The 22384-nt window shown below is 36.1% G+C and overlaps 2 protein-coding genes across 4 annotated transcripts in view; one reads left to right on the forward strand and one right to left on the reverse strand.

Annotated features, from left to right (window-relative positions):
• Positions 1-971: 971 nt before the first annotated feature.
• On the reverse strand, positions 972-3711 carry Nup107 (nuclear pore complex protein Nup107). The gene has a single exon (XM_085942261.1). The coding sequence runs from the start codon at positions 3607-3609 to the stop codon at positions 1051-1053; it is 2559 nt and encodes an 852-aa protein (XP_085798387.1). The 5' UTR covers positions 3610-3711; the 3' UTR covers positions 972-1050.
• A 1504-nt stretch (positions 3712-5215) lies between these two features.
• nsl1 (non-specific lethal 1) overlaps positions 5216-22384 on the forward strand; it is an 88085-nt gene continuing 70916 nt past the window's right edge. Inside the window, exons 1-3 of one of the 3 annotated variants that reach the window (XM_085942266.1) lie at positions 5216-5504; positions 5666-5764; positions 9536-10694. In XM_085942266.1, coding sequence (XP_085798392.1) covers positions 9796-10694 — 899 coding nt within the window. In that variant the 5' untranslated portion in view covers positions 5216-5504; positions 5666-5764; positions 9536-9795. Of the gene's footprint in view, positions 5505-5665; positions 5765-9096; positions 9380-9535; positions 10695-22384 lie in introns of those variants that run through there. The other 2 variants (XM_085942267.1, XM_085942265.1) reach the window with 2 other exon arrangements.

Here is a 22384-nt window from a genome sequence, read left to right on the forward strand (position 1 = left end):
TTCATTCAATTTATTCATCGTGTATTTTTGCTGTTCTTATGTCTCTTTTACAAGTTTAGTACTTATTTTTTTTAATTCTTGCGAGAAACTTTATTTTATGGGCTTCTTTTTTATTGATTTCAAAAGAATTTTCGGATTTAAACAATGTTCTCCGATCCCTGGCTTATTGACTCATGCATGCATAGAGTTTATGAGCCATAAATATGTAAATTATATTTCATACTTTTGATGGTAGTACACCGAAGTTAGTGTCAATACTAACATATGAATCTATGGACATCCCTATAAATAATGTCTATAGACTAAATTTAAAATAAATATTATTTTTGTCCCAATTATATTTAAAAAGTTTGGTACATACCTATTACCTACAGAAGAATAACCTTTTTGTAACCTAATTTTCTCATATTGAATCTACCAGCGGTTTGATAAAACTTAGAATTCGAGCCCAAAAATGTACCTGTGATTTACTACCTATAATACCTGTACTAAGTAGGTACCTGCTGTATAGAGGTAAAAACCAGTTATATTAAAATAATGAAATTAAAACAAGTTCATCTCAATATTTAGGCCTAGTATTAGAAAACATTTCCAATTCAATTTTAGATGGCAATCAGTGTTGTACCTATATTTTTACAAAAATATTCAATCACCTTGTGAATTATCATATATTTTTTAATGTTAAAAAAATCTCAAATATCAATTAAATCAAATGGTTCATTAAATTCTTCAGTGTAAATAGAGATTATATTATTTACTTCTGAAATTATGTCGACTGGTGTCAGATTCTTGTGGCAGTGCAGGCAACTCCTTTAAGTGTCGGTAACGTTACTTTGAAATGACACAAACACCATTCAAAAGTGATTTCATTGTGGCCGCAATGCCGTAAAAATCCATCTTTCATCGACCAAACCAGTCATCAATTTAATCTTAAATTTTCTGAAAGAAGGCAATCAAACAATAATAAAAAAGGATAAGACATATTTCTTTATTTAAAATTAAATTATAAATCATGACAAAAATACAGTAAACAATTTTAATGGTGGATATTTAATCATTCATTGTTTCAAACCCCCAGGGATCTCTGTTACTTTCCAATACAACAAGAGAAGATTCACCAATCTTATGTAAAACTTCTCTAAGCTTATGTTTAGAGAACAATTTATACAATTGGTGTGATTCAGAAGACAAAATTTCCGACAACCGAATCGCCTCTATGTGGGCGTTAATATCTCCACTCTGCAGAACCTTAACCAACAGGAGTACTATTTCTGGAATGCAAAGTTTCCTCAGTGCCAACAATTGCTTTTCTCTGTCCAGCCATTCTTCCCGGTCATCGACACTCTCTTCGTCATTGGATATCACATCGTCGACCAACCAACCGCTGGGAAAAAGTAATACATTGTACAATAACTCTTTAGTGTGACGAGCTTGATGAAGGCTGGCAGCGTTCCATCTTTCTTGCTGCATTGAAGCTTGAGCTTTAATTTGTTCATAATGCACTTTATCAGTGAAAGAAAAGTTAACAGGTAACGGTTCTGGACTTCTCGGTCTTCCGCCGATATGGTGTCTGTACCATGTAGCGTATCCATTGATGGCTTCCAGATAGGCTTTCAGACACAAGTGCTCTCTCAACCCGTTGGATGTTGAAGGTAACCTTTGAGAAATTAAACCTGAAGGACAAAATTGAGTAAGACGGCTAAGAACCCCAGTTGCCGAATCTACGTCACCTTTAAAAACAAGATTTCTTATAATGGCGTTGCTCATCATTACGGCTTCTGGTAATTGTGTAGGGAAAAAAGAGAACCATTCTAAGCTTCCAGATACTCGTTGAATGATCAACTGGCTATTGTCATTCATTTCTCGCATTATTGACATATTATTGTTTGACATAATCGGTTGTTGTTCTTTTAATTGTTTAATAGCGTTCTTGACAGTTTCACGTGCCGCGGCCTGAACATCAAGGCCAGCCTGTGTACCGGCTTCCATCACACGGCTCCTATCGTCCTTGGCTTCCACCAGCCACATCAACTGGGAGTATTTCTCAATTTGATATTTTGGCGGGAGAGTAGATGTATAGTGAGCGATTAATTCAGGTGATATGGATGCACCGTCTAATTGTTCGATTAACTTTCCGACATACATTTTTAAAATGTCATCTCCGACGTTGCGCAGTGTGTCTCTACCCATCTGCCGTAAAACGAGGACGAGATGAGCCAGAAAACGGACTAAATCAAAGTTTGCCGTCTCTATCCAAATAGATGCTTGATACAACATCGAGTCAATTTGCTCCAGAATAAGATTGCGCTGAATCTCTTGATAGGGTGATTCAGATTTATTCTTGTGCATAGCATTAACGCAGCCAAATATCTGATGAAGAGTATATTCAGAAGGTTGTTCAAACTGCTCCAAAAGCTCTTGAACTTCGCTGTCGCTTGTCGAAGCCAAGGTGGCTGAATGATGTTCTTTCAAATACTGATCCACCCGCAATTCAATTTGTATTCTTAAATGAGCCCAAAGTAAATCTTCCCAGATATCTCCACAGAGCGGTAACACTGAAGGTAAATGTCCGCAGAGAACAGCGATGGCCGCTTTAAAGTGAGCGTTTTCTTCGGTGTTGGTGAGTAAACCCATACAGCATAATTTCCATAAATCTCTCGATGGATTACCTTCAATAGGAAATTTCGATTCCTGCTGTGGCAAGTCAGGATAATGTAACAGTCTATGGCCTTGAAGTATCAATCCTCTCCACATCTGTCCTGAATTCACACAAAGAGACACTGCTTCCTCAAAATGACCGCACCTTAGTTCTTTAAATAACCTCTGACATAAATTCACATCGTCTTGTTGATCCAACGAATGAATATTCTTCTTTTGTCTTGTCGGAGCGTCAGGGTCTAGCTCGGTGACAAGCGTGGAGCTTCCTTTAGTATCGAACAAACTCATCCCATTCTCGAGATGGTGGAGGGTATTTTCCCAGTGCAATGTACTCCCGGCGCGATTCACAGGAGGTATGGCATTATCTTGATAAGCGGAGCAATTCTCCAGCCAGTCCACAATCAACTGCATCAATCTTATATCGTTATCAGTCCTAAATAAAACACTGACCAACTTTTTCTGCGATAGAGCTTCATATTCTTTCAAAACCTCGGGGATCTCCTTTTCTTGGACGTTATTTAAATATAAACAATACAGTAACCTCCAAGAGTTTGCTTCGTCCGCTAACCAGGCGTTCTGTGGAACAAATCTATCCCACGGGTTAATCTTTTCCAATGAATCACAACATGCCTGAATGAATCTTCCGATTGTATCCAGAACGTCTGCCGGATTGGTCGTCTGAGATACTTCATAGAAAACTTCTGTGAGTTCTTCGGTAATTTTTGATTTGACACTGGATCCTGCGATCGTCGTTTCGTCCAACGCACGGCGCAAAGTTGTGTCATTTAAAGTTTTGAAATGCGTCAGTGCTGTGAGTTCGTGAGGCGCCAAAGTTATCGATAAATCTAAATCACGATTAGCCGGAGCGGTCAAACCACGATAAGAATTGTTGACAGACTTCGGAGAATCAGGCTCAAATTGAAATCGTCGAAGCGAATTATTTAATGCCATTCTGTGTGATATTGTACTATTTATTTTTGCGGAACTTTAACATGCCGGTTACTCGCAGTCAGATCTTTTATAATGTTACCCATAAGAAAATATATTAGTCTATGGTATACGATTAAATTCTACGAATCTAGGGATGCCAAGCTATGGAATATTAATTTATGCAAGCCTCTATACATCGAAATTTCATAAATTATATTATTGAATTCAGTAATCGTTATTTGAACATGCGAGCACTCCTAAATGTTTAAACCCGTGAATAAATTTATCTTTGCATTCAAACAGATTATTGTTCACCATGATAATATCCAGACTTTTTTTTACGTTCGATCGAATTTCTAACAGCATAGTTTTAGATCCAGCATGGATCCAACTTTGTGAGTGGTGAAGCTGAATAGAAATTCTATGTAAATTTATCTAAAATGTACAAAGAAAATATTTTAAGCAACGAATAATATACCTACCTGCCTATAATATTATAAAGAATCTTAAGAATTCAAAGAGATTAGACTGTGGCGTCCAATCTTTTTGGAAGAATTGAATTTATCGATAAAAAGTTGCCAGCATAAAACTTTTAGTGGTCCTATAAGATTTTTTTGGGGGATAAAATTCTCCAATTTGATTCTACATTTTTACTTTTTACCCAATTATTTTATTAGGGACCTCACAGTTAGTATACATACCTACCAGTAATTAGATTAACTTAATGTAGGTAATTCAGCATTCTTTATCAATGGTATCTTCTGCGTTAGTTTGTATTGAAAATGGATTGTTATGGTTGTTTTCTTGAGTTTAATAAGAACATGGTAATAAGTTTGACACCCATGGTGGCCGTGGGGCTTAAGTGTGAGTGAGTTTTGTGTGTGAGTCAGGGTATGGAGTATGGACCTAATAGGTTGAGCAAGTGGCTGACATCCATTTCTCGTAAAAAACAAAATTTGTTAATGCAAACCTTTACCTTGTGGAGGCCCATATTATGATCCTATTAGGATCGGACATGGTAAGTACCTAGTAAGGAATAATTATTATGCGCAAATGACATTATTTCATTAGGTACCTAATTAATTTATTTGTACTCAATATATTGAAGTTGGTATGTACCTACCCAATGACATTGTACCTACCCAATTGGAATCAAATATTATACAAATAGGTATAGGTACCTTTTATATAAACAATTCTTCGAGGTATGCAGATGATTTATAAGGTAGGTATATATATAAAATAAAATCGATGCCTGTAGGTATGTACGTAGCTACATTGTTTATAAAAGTTGAGTAAAAATATATATTTGACACTATGAATGAAGAAATAGGTAAATTTCAATTTTAATGATCTATATTCTATAGGTACCGAATTGATAGAATGTTTTTTTTATACAAACGAATAAATTCATTCATGGATACCTATAAATTATGTACCTACCTATATTATACGTAGATCGATGTAAAATCATTTATGGGCAATATTTCATTTTGACGAATTTCGGTATTAATTTGATAGATAGGTATCTATTGAGATACTATTGTGAAAAAATAATGCGAATTAATTGAATTATGACTATAATAATTCACTATTGAATTATCTAATATTAAAAAAAATATATTTTGAACCCCTCGAAAATATTTTTCCAATCAAGTTTGGTTTAGTGTGTCATTAACGTCAAGATATCCGCGGCGTAAACTGTGGAGGCAAAATCTTTTGAATTTCTTTTTGCTATTAACAATAAAAGAAAATTTGTTTAATTTTTCCAAATTCTTAATGTTATTCGATATTACGTTTTCTATTTTGGAAAATGGAAACTGTCAGTCAAAGTGTAGAAGTCGTCCAACTCTTCATCTTGTCACTGCTGCAGCGTTTGATTGGTACCCACTACCTACTTCATAATATCACAAAATGTAATAAATTTATTTAGCGTTTTGTTGTTTTTAATTCAACAATAACTTGAACTTGCCGCAATTGCCATTGTTATGTTATAATCATTTATTTACTCTAATGTCATTTTTCTTTCCATTAACTAATGTACACTTTTACTTCAATTGACTTTTGCAATTTACAGATATGGGATTCGCAAGGTCTAGGAGTAGACGTCAGTGGAGCTTTGAGGTGATTAAAAGTTCGTGTACAATGAATATTAACGGGATCCTTCGCATTTCAGGTGAATAAATTCTTTATAAATCGTGTATAATTCAAATAATAACTTTTTACAATAATGTCAAGTTACTGTCAAATTCTAATATTGGTACATACAAATCCACAATAGAAATTGATAATTTCGTGCCTGCATTTAATTTATATATTTTATTCTAGTCCAAAGACACTTATACATTGAATAATACAATACAAATATTATAATCATTCTATTACCATTTACTGGAAACATTTAAAGCGCTTAGTTTATACAATGTATGTTTAAGAAGTATTTTCTTCATTATTAGGTACAGTTATTTTGTTAATTATATGAATAATAAAAGTTGATGCTTTATTATCCATGTATAATGTAGGTACTTATCTCACATTGCACAATTTTGGTTACATTTTGAAATTTGTTGATTATATTATCAATTCCTATCCTTTTGTCAATACCTATCATTGCAATTTTTTTATAAATGTACTTAGTATTTGGTAGTAAATCTATTTCATGAATTTACAATCTTCAACTAGGTAGGTAGGCTTAGTACTCTGTTGTCTGTATAAGTATTGCATTACAAAAATACCAACAATTCATAATATTATATTTGTCAAAATCTCTTATAAACATTATCACATCACATTCTGTCACTGAATAAAATAAACTCAATCTGACAGTTCTTGCAATATATTATTATAGAAAGAGGTTATTGTGTAATTTTGGTTAAAAGTTTATATTATTTATAATCTTATTGTTGGAACGATTCAGATGGAGCACATGGTAATCGTATTGTCATCATCGAAGTATCTTAGTATTTTGACAGCATATCTTTATCAGACATTTATATTGTCTTCAAAGTTAGTAATAGTAGAAATTGAAATAATTAAATACAAAGTATCATTAAAAACAATGGTTCCATATTTTTTTTTTTAACTCATTGTACTTATCCACATAATTTTAATAAAAATTAGAACCGGTTTCTTCTGCTTAGACTTGGAGATGTCTTGTCAGTGGGTCTTTTCTATACAAAAGGCGGCTTTCGACGGCAGTTTATCATATTTATGCATTGAAGCGGTTAATTGTTATAATAAGTTAACCGTCTAAACTTTCAAAAAATACTATGTTGTAACAGCCCCTCTCTTGGCTGTGTTAACTTTTAGAGCGAGATAGACAGTTTTGACAGTTAAGACAGCTAACTTATTATAATACCTCAATACATGAATACGATAAACTACCGTCGATAACCGCTTTGTGTATAGAATAGACCCACTGAAGCACTAATCATAGACTAACTACATCAGCCAATGTCAGTTTATTATCTCATTGTAATAATATACCTATTATACTATTTGTAGCATCCTTGTGGATAAGTCGGTGGCATGGCTTCGGGCAGCAGTTTAGAAAGTTAACATCCAGACTTCAAATCTGGACAACCATTTCCAACGTTAATATTTTAATAGTCATGCGTTTTAGCATCGTAGTCATGGGGTTAATTAAAATAAAACATAATATAATTACCACTGGTTTCAACCACTCAGGAACATTGTCAGAAAATCATTTCAAGTCATGGGTGTTTGTGGTATTCACTCTTACCCTCTCGGATCCAACTTTGGGGAGGTTTGGATGAAACGCTTTCAACTGTTCGTCGTCCAAAATCTTTTAATTTACCTCAAATTTGGTAAAACGTTAACAAAGATAAAAAATAACTGTACAATTACTAGAGGTACTACCAACCTACATATCAATGGCTCGGCTTTGGACTATCACATTATGTACGTATGCCTTAGTAAGAAATGGGCATCAGTTAATTTTTGAGATTAATTAAAATGACGCTCGTCAAAATCTTATTTTTAAATGACCAACCATGTTCGACTGATCAATTATATAGTAAAAGCTTCAGTAAGTAACCTTAGTTTAATCGTTTGTATTTGTATGTATAGTGTAACTTATATTATATAGACCAATTTTTAATTCAATGCATTCATGACGTCGTCTCGTAGATACCTACTTGAATTATTGTAGAATATTTTCACAAAACTTATATGCTGCGTCACCATTAGAACGTCTGGCCATTTTGTTTTGATCTAACCCCAGTCCAAATACACCTCACACCCAGAAAGTGTGGGAGACAATCGCAGGAGATCTGTATGGGGCATAAAGGTGTCAAAATGCAACGTCTTGTGATTGTGCCGTGTTTGCTTTCAACATACTTCTATCTATTCTATGTCTGTCTTAGAAATATTGTAGTTGTGGGTCTTTTTTTTCAATTTTCAATGTTTTATGAAGTATGAAATGCCAGTTGGTATTAGATTTATGTTTGAACAGAGAGTATTGTAAAAACCATTAGTTAAAATTTATCGCAATTAGATAAGATACCTATAGCATACATAGTGGTCAGTGCATTTGAGGGGGTCGTAGGTTTGAATCCCGTTGGGTGTCTTTATTTTTTTTAAAGATTTTTTCTAGTGGTCATAATATTATATTTCTCACAAGTGTTTTCAAATTATGTATGTTCAATAAAAGAATGCTAGATTCTTAAATCTAGTGAATTATTCGTTGAGTAAAAAAAATAGTTTATCAAAATATAACTTTGACAATATTATAACCTAAATTTAAACGTCAATTTGATTTGCCGGATTTCATATTTGGCGCAGTTTATCATATTGACAGTCCGCATGCGCATTCGAAACTGCTGTTGTGACGTAAGCGTCCATATTGAATCTACTGTTCATATTGCCGACACCACGCCCTAACTTATAGATACGTGTTGTTTCCCATCACGGTAAAAATGATGTAATTCTCTGAAATAACTGCATTATTTTAATAAATACTTTTGATTTTTTCTTTCTATATACATCGCTTCGGTTAAATATATCTCACCGTGTTTGAAAAAAGTTTTTTTCTTGGTTTTTTTGGGTGTGAAATTCAAATATAATCCGTTGTCAGGGCCGCGTACGTTCGCATGCAGCGTTAACTTCGCGTCAAATGAGATACTATTTTGAAAAATAATACCGCCAATTTATTTTTCGCGTCTACAACGAAAAGATAATTAATTTATATATTGAAAAACAATTTTTGAACCGATATCCGATAGTTGTTTTTAAAGTTTTCATTATTTTCTTTTGTTCAATTTATAAATTTATTAAGTAAGCAGGAAGCAAAACAAATTCCTTCCTGATATACTTCAATATTTTTTATCCTGAGATGGATTGCTTTTAAATGACGCTGTAGCTTATTAATTTTTAAAATTACGATTAATCACATTACATTCATAATTAGATACGATAAATTTAAATGCAATAATTTTGTAAGTGCTTACTTTGAACCGACAAAATACGTATTGGCAATATATTTCTGTCTCAGTCGTTCGCCTAGAGTTGACGGAAGAAGTCTCCGCGTCTGTAGCCGTGAAGTTATTCGTTACTTTGGCGCAAGTGTTTTACTAACATCTATTCCGCCATTACTGGATGTAATTTCAACAAATTTTGTGAGTGTATCAATTTGAAGCGCATTGTAGGCATTTAAATATCTAACGAATCGGCGGTCCCGCGGAAGATATTCGAACAAACGTGGTGAACGTGTTTTTTGTTATTCGGACCGAATCGCTTGTGTATCGACGGGTGCAGTTCCTTCTATTATCACGTGGGTTAATAATTCGATAGTATGTTTTTATACCGGGCGTCGTTTTATGCCGCTCCGGCTATGCGGGCCGGTTCTCATTTACCTATTATGTAGCATTTCAGTCGCGATATAGTGTATGTTTTCCGTATGTCGATACACGATTAATTGCGTTTACAGTTTCAGGAGAGCGGAGTGATCTTTCGCCGCTCGCGCCATGGAACCGGCGGGAGACTGACGACGAATCTCATCTGCCGTCTGTCCGCCCCCGGGAAGAAAGTTTATTGTGCAATTACCGTGGTATTCCGTGACATAATTGACGATCGATCAGCCGTCCGAGCGCTCCGGATCGCCGCCACCGGCGAAAATGCGCCGCGCGCTATCGCCGCGGACGCCGGTGGCGATGAGCGTGTCGGAATAGCCGGCCGGTGAGGCCCGACATGGCACCGGCCCTCTCGGAGCCCAACCGCAAACCGAGCTACGCCGACGGGGGCTCGTCCCGCAGGGGGAAGGGATCCTTTCGCAGAGCCGCAGAAGACATAATCCCACATATGGAGGACCACAATATGGGCCTCCAGAACGTAGACAACTTCATGAAGGACTCGCAGGAGATGGACCAGATTCTCGGAGAGCTGGGCGGAGGGGGCGAGGTGGACATCTTGCAGGTGATCAAGACGATGGAGGGCGCGGGCGGCGGGCTGGCGATGGACGGTTCGCTCATGCCCTCCTGCGAGGCCGACGCCATGTTCCCGCTGGCGACGTTCGAGAGAGACTTCCTCTCGGACGTTCAGGACGTCATGAACATGTGCTCCGACGACAACAGCGCGGGGACCGCCGCGAAGGAGGCGGCCGCCAGGGAACGGATCAAAGACCTGCAGGCCAAGCTCGACAAACGGTGCCAGTTCATGCGGAGGAGACTCCGCATCCAGCAGGCCCGCGGGATGGGCAAGCACGTCGGCGAAGAGGTCGCCGGCCTGTTCGAGCAGGCGTATCGCGCCTGCAAGCGAGGAGTCCAGCCGGAGTCGACCTCCGCTGACGTCAAAGTGGAGAAGCCGAAAGGTCTCTCGCGCAGTTCTGTAAAATCGTTCGTGAAAAGACTGGAGAGCGCGTCAGTGTCTCCGAAGAAAGTGAGTGCACCCCCGACCCTCGAAGGGGAGGGCGTAGCCAGTGGTTCGATGAAAATTCCTGGGGGCTTGACCTTCGCAGCTGGTGCGTTGCGATCGCAGCTGGCCGTCGTTGAACGTCAGCTGGACTCTGACGCTACTATTTCGTCTTCAGGAGCTGAAAGTGCCGATGAGACGGTGCCCTACAATAACCCTACGCAGGAAACTATGCCTTTGTAAGTACTTATACAAAATGTAATTTTTTTTACCTTCCGCCCTTTTAACTATTGTTTAAAATATGGTACCTTCCACATTTTAACCCTAAATAGGTATGTACTTGGGAGACTCTTGACTCTTAGGGCACGGTTCGTCTGGTATTAATTAAAATCATCTAATAATATAATCGCTAATTAAAATCATCTAATCCCCTGTGTTGTGATTTTCAATGTATTTTTTATTACAAAAACAACAAAAATAATATCTAATATTAGGAACTACACAACACAACTACGTTATTGATGTGCCCTTGACCCCTTCTGACATTTCTGGTTTAATTTTTTTTTTACTTGTATGTAATACAATGTCTTGTGTTTGGCCAAATCAATCAAACTATTCAAATCCACGTAGGTACTTACCTTACATAGAGTAGGTATTCATGACATACCAAATTCCACATTTTATTTATTTATTTATTATAATCAGCTGGTAACATTATTTATTATTCTGACTCGCCAGTCTGGCAACGCTGTGAGAGAAATAATACACGGCCACGTTCTACTAAAATTATATTAGGTATAAATAATGTTCAGAAATGGCAAAATATATTAACTAGGTTCATACAGTATTAATAATTTATTTCTTCAATTACGTCACAAAAATAGGGTGAAGCAAATAACATGAACTGGCGAATGCGTCAGTCTGGGATCGCCGCTTATATTTTTTCTAACCGAATCGAAATGATATTTCGCGCCTTTTTGTATCTGACGTCACAGTGTCTTATATAAAAAAAAACACGTCGAAGTGAGCAGTGAACGCGATGCATCTTGCGATTTGCTCGGATTATTATAGAATTTATTTCATTATAAAATGCACGATCTTTTTCGGCTATTTATATCAGCTGACTAATATAATAGGTACATATTATTATTGACGAGTGTTTCGAGTTAGAAAACAGGTATATTTATTTAATTTTTTTCCTCTTACCGTTTTCGTAGATGTATTTATTTTCATACGGACTATTAATATTTTGATAACCCTCAGCACAGTTTTCCATGCGAATTATTATAGTACGAAGATGTAAAAAATATCTAGTATTCTGAAAACAAAACTATAGCAAACGTACGAAACATAACATTTTTTACTTTGAAATTTTAAATAGTTTTGGCACATTTGCAGTAAAATTATATTTGTAACTTATAGTGGAATAACTTAAACTTGAAATTGCGCATATTGCGATTTATTTTACTGCGCACGAATTCGATGGGGGTTATTTATTTATTGTTACCGTTACTATTTCTGACGGCTCTTTCACGAAGCATTTATCAACTATTTTCTGTCAAAACTATCTAACTTCACGCATATGTGGTGACCTAACATATGTTTATATTATTTCACATTTTTCGCAGAATATAAATTTCCATATTGTACGGTAGGCAACACCGCATTTCAAATGTTTCTTCTAATTTTATATCGCATGTGTGCAAAATGTGCACTGTAAACAAATAGTGTACAGTACTAGATGTTAGACATCTAGAGGTAGACAAACATGAACAAAACATGAATTGAAATTTCATCGAGTTAGTTGGATAGATGAAAACTTTCTACTAGAGTCAGCATTAAAACCTATTAGTAGTCAGGCTCGGAGCATAGGACGATTAATAAAGCATTAGAAAAAATGAAAACAGGTAGTACAATTATTATTATTAGTTCAATATCGTCGAATTTCCCTGACAAATTAGTGTTTCTATAATATGGAAACACTCACATGTATTTGCTTATTATATTGAAGTAGGTATGTCTGTAGTTTTTCGTGTACCGATTTATATTAAATTTTGATTTATATGAAATATTGATGTTATGTTTACTTATGTGCGGGGTACCTAATCAATTCCTCGTGTGCGCTCCCTTCTTGCCGCAACTTTGTGCGCGCGCGCATAAGCGCACTGCTTGGACTTGTAACTGGACTGTAAATAATAATGGTGGGGTGGGGTTATCCAACGGAAGTACCTAAAATATTAAGTACATATAAACACATTTTAACCTGTATGCACTTACATGACGTATACAATGTACTGTGTAAAGTGCAATGAAATCCAGACAGCTTCCAACAATTTTTCCAATGGGATGATTAAAATTATCGTATGTATTAAATGGTGCAGTTCTTCGATCCCCTGTGTTAATCTTGCCCGTCTATTACCTCTTCTCTTTATAGTTTGTATCTATGGCTTTGTAGTCATTTTATGATTTATTGATAGATTCTTCATTTTGAGAGCATTTTTTAAATTTCCAAGTAATGGCAATCGTAATCAGTAATAATGGCTGATATTTATGTAGTGTGGTGGATACGCGAGAGATTGCGGATTTTTTTAGTTCACTAGGTTGCCGTTCTGACGTGTGGACAACAATATCGAAGTCGTACTGTTGTTTTTAATTTAATTTTTTTTTTTTTAATTATAGCGTCCTATCCTACTGCGGACGTGGAGATCTCTTCACATAAAATGATCGTCAGTTATTGTCTCAATATTATATATTATTTTAATTTTGTTGTTAGTTTATCCTATTTCTCCCATGGTCATTTTTTAATTATTAAAATCAATGTAAACTCAGTCAAAGCACACTTGGCGACCTCAGTCTTGGGTAATTAACTACTGATGCTTCTCGCCCAAACCTAGGGCTTCGTGATACGCTCGATTAATACTGAGTGCGGTGCGGGGCGGTTGGTTTGGTGGGTCTTACGTGGTCTTGTATTCAAGTTGTACAGCTGTGTTCTCTTAAAAACAGATTATTTTACCATCTCCTGGGCGGACGTTACTATGACTGCCACATTTAAATTTTGTAGACATACCTACATGGCCATGTAAAGTATTAATAACGTAGGGTTTTGTTTTACATATCCATTGGCGCCGATTACTAATTAAGTCTCGTTTATTACTATCCATAAGTGTAGTGGGTAAGTTTAAATCCTTGTTGAAAAAATAATGCCATTATGTATTTACTTACGGGGGGGGGGGGTAATCAGAGGATCTACAGAACAGATTGTAGGTATTTATAGATATAACCGCGTGGTTGTCGGGAGATTTCACCATCATTTCATCACTTGCGAATCTTTGTCGTCAATAGAAACGCTCCCTCCTCCCGGCTCCCGTACATGCTGTTGTCGTTGTGCAACTTTTGAACTGTCGTGTTTTGTATTTTCGTGGACACTTTCGTCAATATTAGGAATATTTTTACGTACTAGTCAGTGGCGCATCCAGGATTTAATATAGGGGGGGGGGGGGGGGGCAATGAGGAAAATGTAAATTAGTCCCATAGGCTCTTTTTCTTCATATAATTATTTTAACATATTTTCACAATACACGGCGGTATATTTGTACAGTTTCTCCTAGTTTTTATTAAATTTGAGGTATAACGGCGGTAACCGTTAAGCGTGTCATCAGCGACTAGCGGATTGGAAGTGACTAACAGCGACCATGCTGGACATGTGGGCCTAGTATGCTAAAACATTATTCAAATATTTATCGGCTGTGCTACCCGCTTGGTCTAGAGAGCTACAATATTTATGCCGAATTCCACTGAAAAAAAATGTTCTTTTGACTTACACTACCACCGACTAAGTGGGTGTAGTCGTTATTTTCGCCGAATGTTTATCGTCGATTTTTGGTTTTTTAATATTGAGGTTCCAAAATATTAATTGAAATGGACAAAATAAGTATTAGTGCATCGAACTTATACTAAAGCCTACTCAACACAACACAGCCTAATTTCTCGTTTATCGGTCTTTTGTCTATTGCACTCGGTGTACCTACACCATGGCCCCCACATCCTGAAACGGACCCTCATGGTAGAATATTTGGCGGGGCCCTTACCTACCGCTAAGATTAAAGGCAGTGTGAGCCCTGTCAGCCCCCCCAGCCATGACCTACACCACTCCGGAATTCGGGTGGACACCGAGATATTTTTGACGGTTCCATTAAGGATTGGGTTTCTAAAAAACCCGACATTAGTGTTTCGAAATTTTTATGTTAGAAATGAAAATCATTTTTTGTCGTGTTTTTATTTGTCTAAGCACGTATAGTTTATTGGCTTTTAATTTCAATGTTTAAAATCATTCTGATAATTTTCATGTTTGGGGGGTGACAGGGGCCCTTGCGCCACTGGTACTACTACTAAGATTTTACCGTTGTAATATTATTTTTATATTTACTAAAACGGAATAAACGAGTTATGTACCTACTTTCAAAGTTCAATATTCTTTTTGCCACTAGATTATATCGTCACCGTTCAGGCAAAAGTCACCAACCCTAAAAACATAGTTTTGAGATATAGCAATTTGAAAGTTTGAAAATGCAGGAAAAATCAGATTTTAATGTTTTTAAGGTTTTATCTACATTAAATTATTTTCTCATGTCTTCTTAATAATTTCTTTAAGGTACTTTTACTTTTTGATGCTAATTAAAACATCTGGAAGGTTTTAAAGGAGGCAAGGTAGCTCAAATTATGGTTTGCTTGTTAATAATCTGAACAATGTTAGCCAAAAGAAGCATCAGTAAAACTCACCATCCATAGTATAGTGACTTTTGCTTGTATATTTATCACGAAGGATTTTTTTTTTATAGAGTCAATAATGTCTATTCACCTATAATGACTTTTGCTTGTTAAGATTTTATCGAAAGTCATTTAGTGAAAAACAAATAATTCGGATTTAAGCAAAATTTTACTAACTAATGTACCGAGGTGAGTTTTGCATCCTAAAGAACATAATTTTACGCTTCGGGTGACATACTCAACTCAAAACTGTCATTTTCAGGGTTGGTGACTTTTGCCTGAACGGTGACGATATATACTTACGATACTTACGAAATACTGAAATATCTATGGCCCATGCCCGTCATATGGACTGTCAATTGGGTTTTCAAACTTAGAAGTAAAGGCCATCCGTTCTATTTATTGTCTATGGTCGCCAAATATTTTTTTATAATTAATTGCAATGCATGTCCAAATATTCAGAGAACGTGGTCTGCAATAATTCCAAAGATTTTAAAGAAAACCTGTAGAGATGGACAGTGATTTATAAAAAATCTATCACATTAATCTTATCAAATTTAATAATATCTACAGGTAACATAGATTATTATTATAATTTTTTGTTAAATATATTACTATGTAAGTGACAAATAAGATGTAGTAATTATTTTTCTATATTTCTGTGATTTATATATATATAGTATTGTCTAGAAAACACCATATTTGTTTATATCAAATGTTAATAGGCAGGTTTCATTTATGGGACTGCTTCGCTCTTATGTGTATTTGCTTCCTGTAACTTCTCTGTAAAAAAATGACACTTTACATTATTAATGACGGTTTCGTCTACAAGATGCTTGTAAGTAAATAACCAGAGCAAGGCGTCAACGGTACGATCGCTTTTTTGTATTTCCACACAAAAGCTACCAACATTATTACTTGTTGTTATTACCAATTCAACCACACTAACCTTCTGGATATATATTGATACTTGAATCAGGGACATTAATTTGATCATTGATAATAATGAAAATTAATATTGCTAGGTGAAAAACACAAAACAATTTGGAGGGGGGGGGGGTGGTCAGTTTTGAAAAAAATACCCACAATAATTTATGATTGGCGGGGAGGGTGCGTTAACAAAATCTAACAGGTATGACCTCGTGGACCCTACGCACTTTTCCGAATATATACCCTATACCCGGACACTAGGCACTTTGATTCTAGTGATGAACACCTGGCCTGCAGCTATAACTAACTACTGGTGCTCTATGAGTTATTGCCATCTGTCGCAACCAGTGGCTCCCGGTGGTCTTCAGAATAGCATTTTCTGGTAGTGCGCAATGGTTTACCTTCTATAAAGAGAAGATCTTCTTCTTTCACCCTGTCACGACTCAGCATTGGAGCATAGGGCAAGCACAAGTTCGCGCCACTTCCCTTGGTCCATCGCCAACTCTTGCGCCTCCCGCCACGTCAGTCCTGCATCACGTAGCTCGCTTTTGTGGCACCGCTGGAGGGTGAGTGAGGGCCGGCCATGGGCTGTGCCATAAGGGTACGACGTGTCACACTTTTTGGTGGCATCCGGAGCACGTGTCCTAGCCATGTAAGGTCGTAAAGCGTCTTTTCATGATTACGTCAATCACCGAAGGCTACCGACTTATCAAATTAAATATGTCTTTGTTTATTTATACTATTTCTCAAAAAAGATTTGAACAGCAAGAATGATTTCATATCAATAAAGAAATATAAATGTCACAGTTTATGGCTTACGCTCGGAGTGAACAATGCTTTAGCGCGTTAGCCAAATAAATAACCGCTGATGTGTTTTTTAGTATTTTGAATGAATTTGAGTGGTTCAGAAACAAACGCGGCAGGTTTGTATTTTCGTAGAATGTTGGCGATTCATTAAATAAATGTTAACTGTAAAAATATTAAAAATGAACTCTCCAACATTGTTATAAAACAGAGACTGGCGTTTTTGTTTCTAGAGTCCTTCGTTTCGTGCGCCGATCTAAAAGTGTGTAAAAAATTCTATACAAAACGCCATTTCAGGAACATTCGGCCACCGTTTAAGCAGTATACAATGACCTTATTGTAATCCTGTGCAAACTGAAAATCTATTTGGACGCAATCGCTTTGCGCTCATGAAAGGAGAATTGTTAATAATACTGCTACATGTTCTATTACGCGAAGTGAGTGATACACGTATGAATAACAATGAAAAGTTGAACGATGTCTTCAAAAATGCAGGCAGTGCGTTGCACTTGCATGGTATTAGAGGAGCCGCCGCTGGTCGCAACCACAGGTGGTTATCGAATGCTCATGTCCATTACCGACTCAAGTAAAGATGGCGCTGGCATGGCTCATCGGTTATAATTATTAAGATCATTAGTGTCTGTTTGTGTCGTCCGCGATGACTTGTATTTTAGATATGCTGCGTCAGAATAATACAGGAAACATTGGATGCTCCCAATTCCTGAATTGCAGGGGTCTTTCACAGACATGGGTATTGCGTGGCATAGAATGGCGTGAGTAGTGGGCAGCACAACCCTTTGAGAAGGCTGACAGCCAAATCATTGGGGATCATTCATGAAGTCCTGAGTAGTGGGCAGCACAACCCTTTGAGAAGGCTGACAGCCAAATCATTGGGGATCATTCATGAAGTCCTGACGAAGAAAGGAGTATTGTTCCATTAATTTAAATTGTTTTTTTTGTCACTCCTGGAGGGGGTCCAGACCCAATAACCACCACCCCTGTACGCACCTGTGGGTGGGGTACCGTTGTGAGCTGTGCAAAAACAGCCGCAAGATCTTCCTGGCGACGCCGCAGTTGAATATTATTCATTTGCAGATAATATTACGTTTGTAGAATCAATCACATTTGGAGATATTTCCGATACCATATTATTATTGTGAGGTATTTATGAATTGTCTTTTGTTTATTCAAGTATACACAAAAACAGTGTTTTCAACCACAGTATGTTGCTTTTATTTAATAGACAACACTTCCATGTTCATATCACACAATCAATACCTCAATTTCAAAATCATTCATGATATTAATGATTTTTTAAATAAACTTTTTGTTGAACAATTTTTTTATTTTACTAGTGTTGACAAACTCATTCTCAGAATGGTCTAACTTTAACAGTAACAAACAAAGTTAGATTCACTCCTGTAGGACGTTCGAGCCGCGAGTTAATACAGGCTCACTGTTTGGATGTCATTAGAGTCATGGCCCAAAACGGATTTTAAAATAACTATAATAGAGTAAGTTCTACTACGTATAATTCATGTACTGTAGAATAATGTTGTTAGAATAATGTTGTAGAACATTATTGTAAAATAATGTGATTATCTTTCCAGTCATCATTAAGTATCATTCTTGGCTTTACAAACCTTGGTGGGTCTTGGTGGACTTCTCCCTAAACTTACTTCTTCAAACTTGCTGCGGCTCAATCTCGGCCGTCCAAGTCCTCATTATTTCCTAGTTCATCATTAGGGGACGTGTATAATATGAGCCTCCGCCCATTATGACAGTTAGTCGTTGCAACTCGATTGTCAACGTCGTGCTTTTCAACTTACTGTCGAATGTGAGGAAGACTTTCGGCCTTGTCAGTATATAAACGAAACGGAGCGACATAATGATTTGTGTTTATATCACTAATCTGGTCGACTCACTACGCCGGGCCTGAGCCCGGGCCCCCAGGCTAGAGCCCTATCAGACCCCCCTTGTGGGGGCCATAATATATATGTACCTATTGGTTTCTCAAAATTCCATTAGATCTAATATTACAAAAATATTTTCCGATCGGTTCCTGATTTTCCATCATATATATATTTTGTATTCGCAATCAGACTGTCGTGCCTGTTATGATATACGGTTTAAAAACTTAATAAACAAAAAACTATGAATAATAGTTTTTTTATTTATTTGTTGGCGGTCCGCGATGTATGTATTACTCTTATTTTAACCGGTCCGCAAGTATCATAAAAATTTCATTCGTTTCGATGTTTAAATTAATGTAGTTACAATTTCATTCAATTTACTTAATTAAAAAGAAAATACGAATGATTATTACAATGCATACATAACTCAAATCCAATTACCTGCCTTCCTTTATTTTATTCTTCTCACTAACACCAGATCAATCAATCGATTTAGGCAAACTCAAAGGCATCCCAATGAGCGAGCGATGTATTATTATTGAATGTATTTATTTCATTGTTATGATCGGATGGTACCAAACCAATCAAAGACCACCATCATGCCTAATTTATAAGTAAGTAGATACGAAGTCGTAACCAGTTTGTTTGATCTCATGTGTCTCGTAGATACGTAATGCCAATTTCATGCGATACCTGTTTTTAGTTGGTCGGTCGCCACTAGTTCTCTCTACTTGTGTTCATACGTCACGGCACTCACGAATCATAATATTGTTATCAAGGTCAATCTTTTGATTGATAGATAACTCACTCGGCTGCTGTTGGAGATCTATCTGTAGGGACCACACCCCCGTGCTTGTAATTTCCGCTGTTACATTCGGCAAACTGCCGTCGCTGGTTAGTAACTAGTCTTATTTGTTTTAAAATCACGTTAGGATTGTATACTATATTATTATCTCAGTGGCGAAGGGTGGAGGTAGGCTGTTAAGATCCATCATAAATAGTTCACACTAAACTTTGTCAGTCATTCGTATTTGTTTTCATTGAAATAAGACTACTATTTACAGATGTATTTGTTATTTTTTTTTAATTTCTATTAAATCCTGCGAAAACTAAGCCTTAATAGTCGAAAAGTACTCGTTTATCTATAAAATATCTAAAATTATGCAATTAAATCATACATAACTTTGAATATTTTATAGATAGCATAATATTTTTTATCTAGTTTGGTTTATGCAGGCCTTAATGTATATAAAAAATGAACCAACAATATGTTTAATATTATGTATTCTTAAGCCAACTAAAACAAGTAAGTATGGATAGAAAAGTGTGCACAATTTTGTCGTATCGCCCAAAATATTTCTAAACTATTATGGTTTGGTTTTTAGGCAGGGATTAATTGATTTTGAAAAACTAACCAATACCATCTGTAAATTGTAGTCTAAGATCAATAAAAACGAATACGTATAACTAACACCGTTTAATGTGCACTATTTATGGCGGATCTTAACAGCCTACCTCCACCCTTCGCTACTGAATTATGTTCACTAACTATTTATTTACGCGTGTGTTCGGGTGAATGACAAAAATCCAAAGTATGCGCAGGTGGTTTAACGATGTAGAAAATGACATCCAGGCTCTTACTAGGAGTAGCCAGGGCACACCCCAGACACGATATTCGTCATTGCACAACTTAACCCACAAGTCAACCATAATATGCTAATCTAATTTTACAATAATAATTCCATCTGATGTGGCTTATAAATGAATAGCTAAAATTGTTATCAATAATTATTATCGTCGCGTATTTTACAAATTCGATATCTACACCGCATATTTCGATGAAAATAGTAACCACACTGTACCGAACTAAACGTATTTAATCTTAAGTCAGTCGTAAATTGAAATGTAATTTTATTTGAAAGAGGGGGGACATATTTATACTGTGATACCAGACTTAGGATATCAAAAATGTCACTTCGTGTATGTAAAAGTAAATGTAAATGGTCGATATTTTTTTGAAGATACATATTGGACGCGTACCTATTTGATGTTTGAATTTCTGTTTCCTGAAAAGTTGCCATGCGAATTAAACGCGTGGCGGATATGAATAATTTGCTGGAACTGTTCTTTCTTCGTATTGTGGGATTCTACGGACATGCCGTTCGGCGAGGCCCACAAAGCCTCAGAAGGTAAATTTATTGTTTGGACAGTGTGCCTGGTGAAGGGGGCAGGGGGTGAACTCTGGTAGGTGTATTAATTCACTAGAAACCCCGATAGCACCCGCCACAATTTTCGGCGATTCGGCGACGAAATATCAGTTTAACATATAAATATGTGTATATGAGGAGTTTCTGATTTATATATAACCACATCCTCGAATTTGTCGATAACTGAGTGATTACGATAATAATACATAATCGGTCGCTATCTCGTGGCATATTAATTTATAAATAGTATTTCTGAAAAATCGTTGTTGATTAGTTCATTGAATCGCAGGTACACAGGTATGACCGTTGTCTCCTTAAATGTACGTTCGTTTAGGTTGCATAGATTGGAAAAAAATACCTGTAACATCCGTTCAATCGTGTCAACGGATGCTGCACACCTGACGCATGCATAGGGCACATGCCATACCATTCTGAATAGCGTGTCCCATACTTAACTTAGTGTTTTTTTTACCTGATAATTCCACTGAAAGGCATGTCCGTTGAGGTTTATTTACTTTATAATACAATCTACCTGTAAGCTGTAGGTACGTAAAATTATATTTTTCGTATGTTTTTGTGTTGACTGAAATATGCATATTATGATAATATAATATTATAATGATAGAAATCCTTAAATGCTTTTTTTCTGCGTATAATATTGTTTATCGTATTTATTATTACGTATTTTTAGACACTGATACCAAAATGATAAGTAATATTCAGAATTATCCAGTTTATGGCCTCTACTTAGATAATTGCCGCTGTTCTATTCAGATATTTTTTTTTATTTAAATGTTGGTACTACTTACGTAGCAACGCTATGGTGTGGTATGTCTTCATAAACAAAATGCTATACAGTATAAACAAGAATTAATTATACGAACATATTATCACCACGCAAGATTCATACATATTGTTTATTTAATGACATTTATTTTTAATAGCTGACCATAGTCCATAGGTATGTAATATTTTGAGAAAGTTTCTCGTAGTATGTACGAAACTTATTAGGTCACTATCGTAAAAGCAGGGGGTCATATCACCACCGCTGGACCAATGTCTCCCTGAATTCATTTCACTCCTGTCTGTCCAATTCAGTGTTACCATTCACAAAATAAGCCAGATGGCAGGAAAAAATGCTATATTTTCTCAAAACTCAGTGTCTAGAAACTAGCATTTCAAAAAAAAAAAACACATGAATTTTATTAACCTTTGACTTAGATACATCATATTAACCTTTTTTTTTTTACAAGAACAACTCATAATTATTTTATTTGTCATATTCCTAAGATACAAAATACCAGCATG

Source organism: Rhyacophila brunnea, unplaced genomic scaffold (assembly GCF_057557595.1).
Source record: "Rhyacophila brunnea isolate RB1 unplaced genomic scaffold, BYU_Rbru_1.0 scaffold_14, whole genome shotgun sequence".
NCBI classification, from domain to species: domain Eukaryota; kingdom Metazoa; phylum Arthropoda; class Insecta; order Trichoptera; family Rhyacophilidae; genus Rhyacophila; species Rhyacophila brunnea.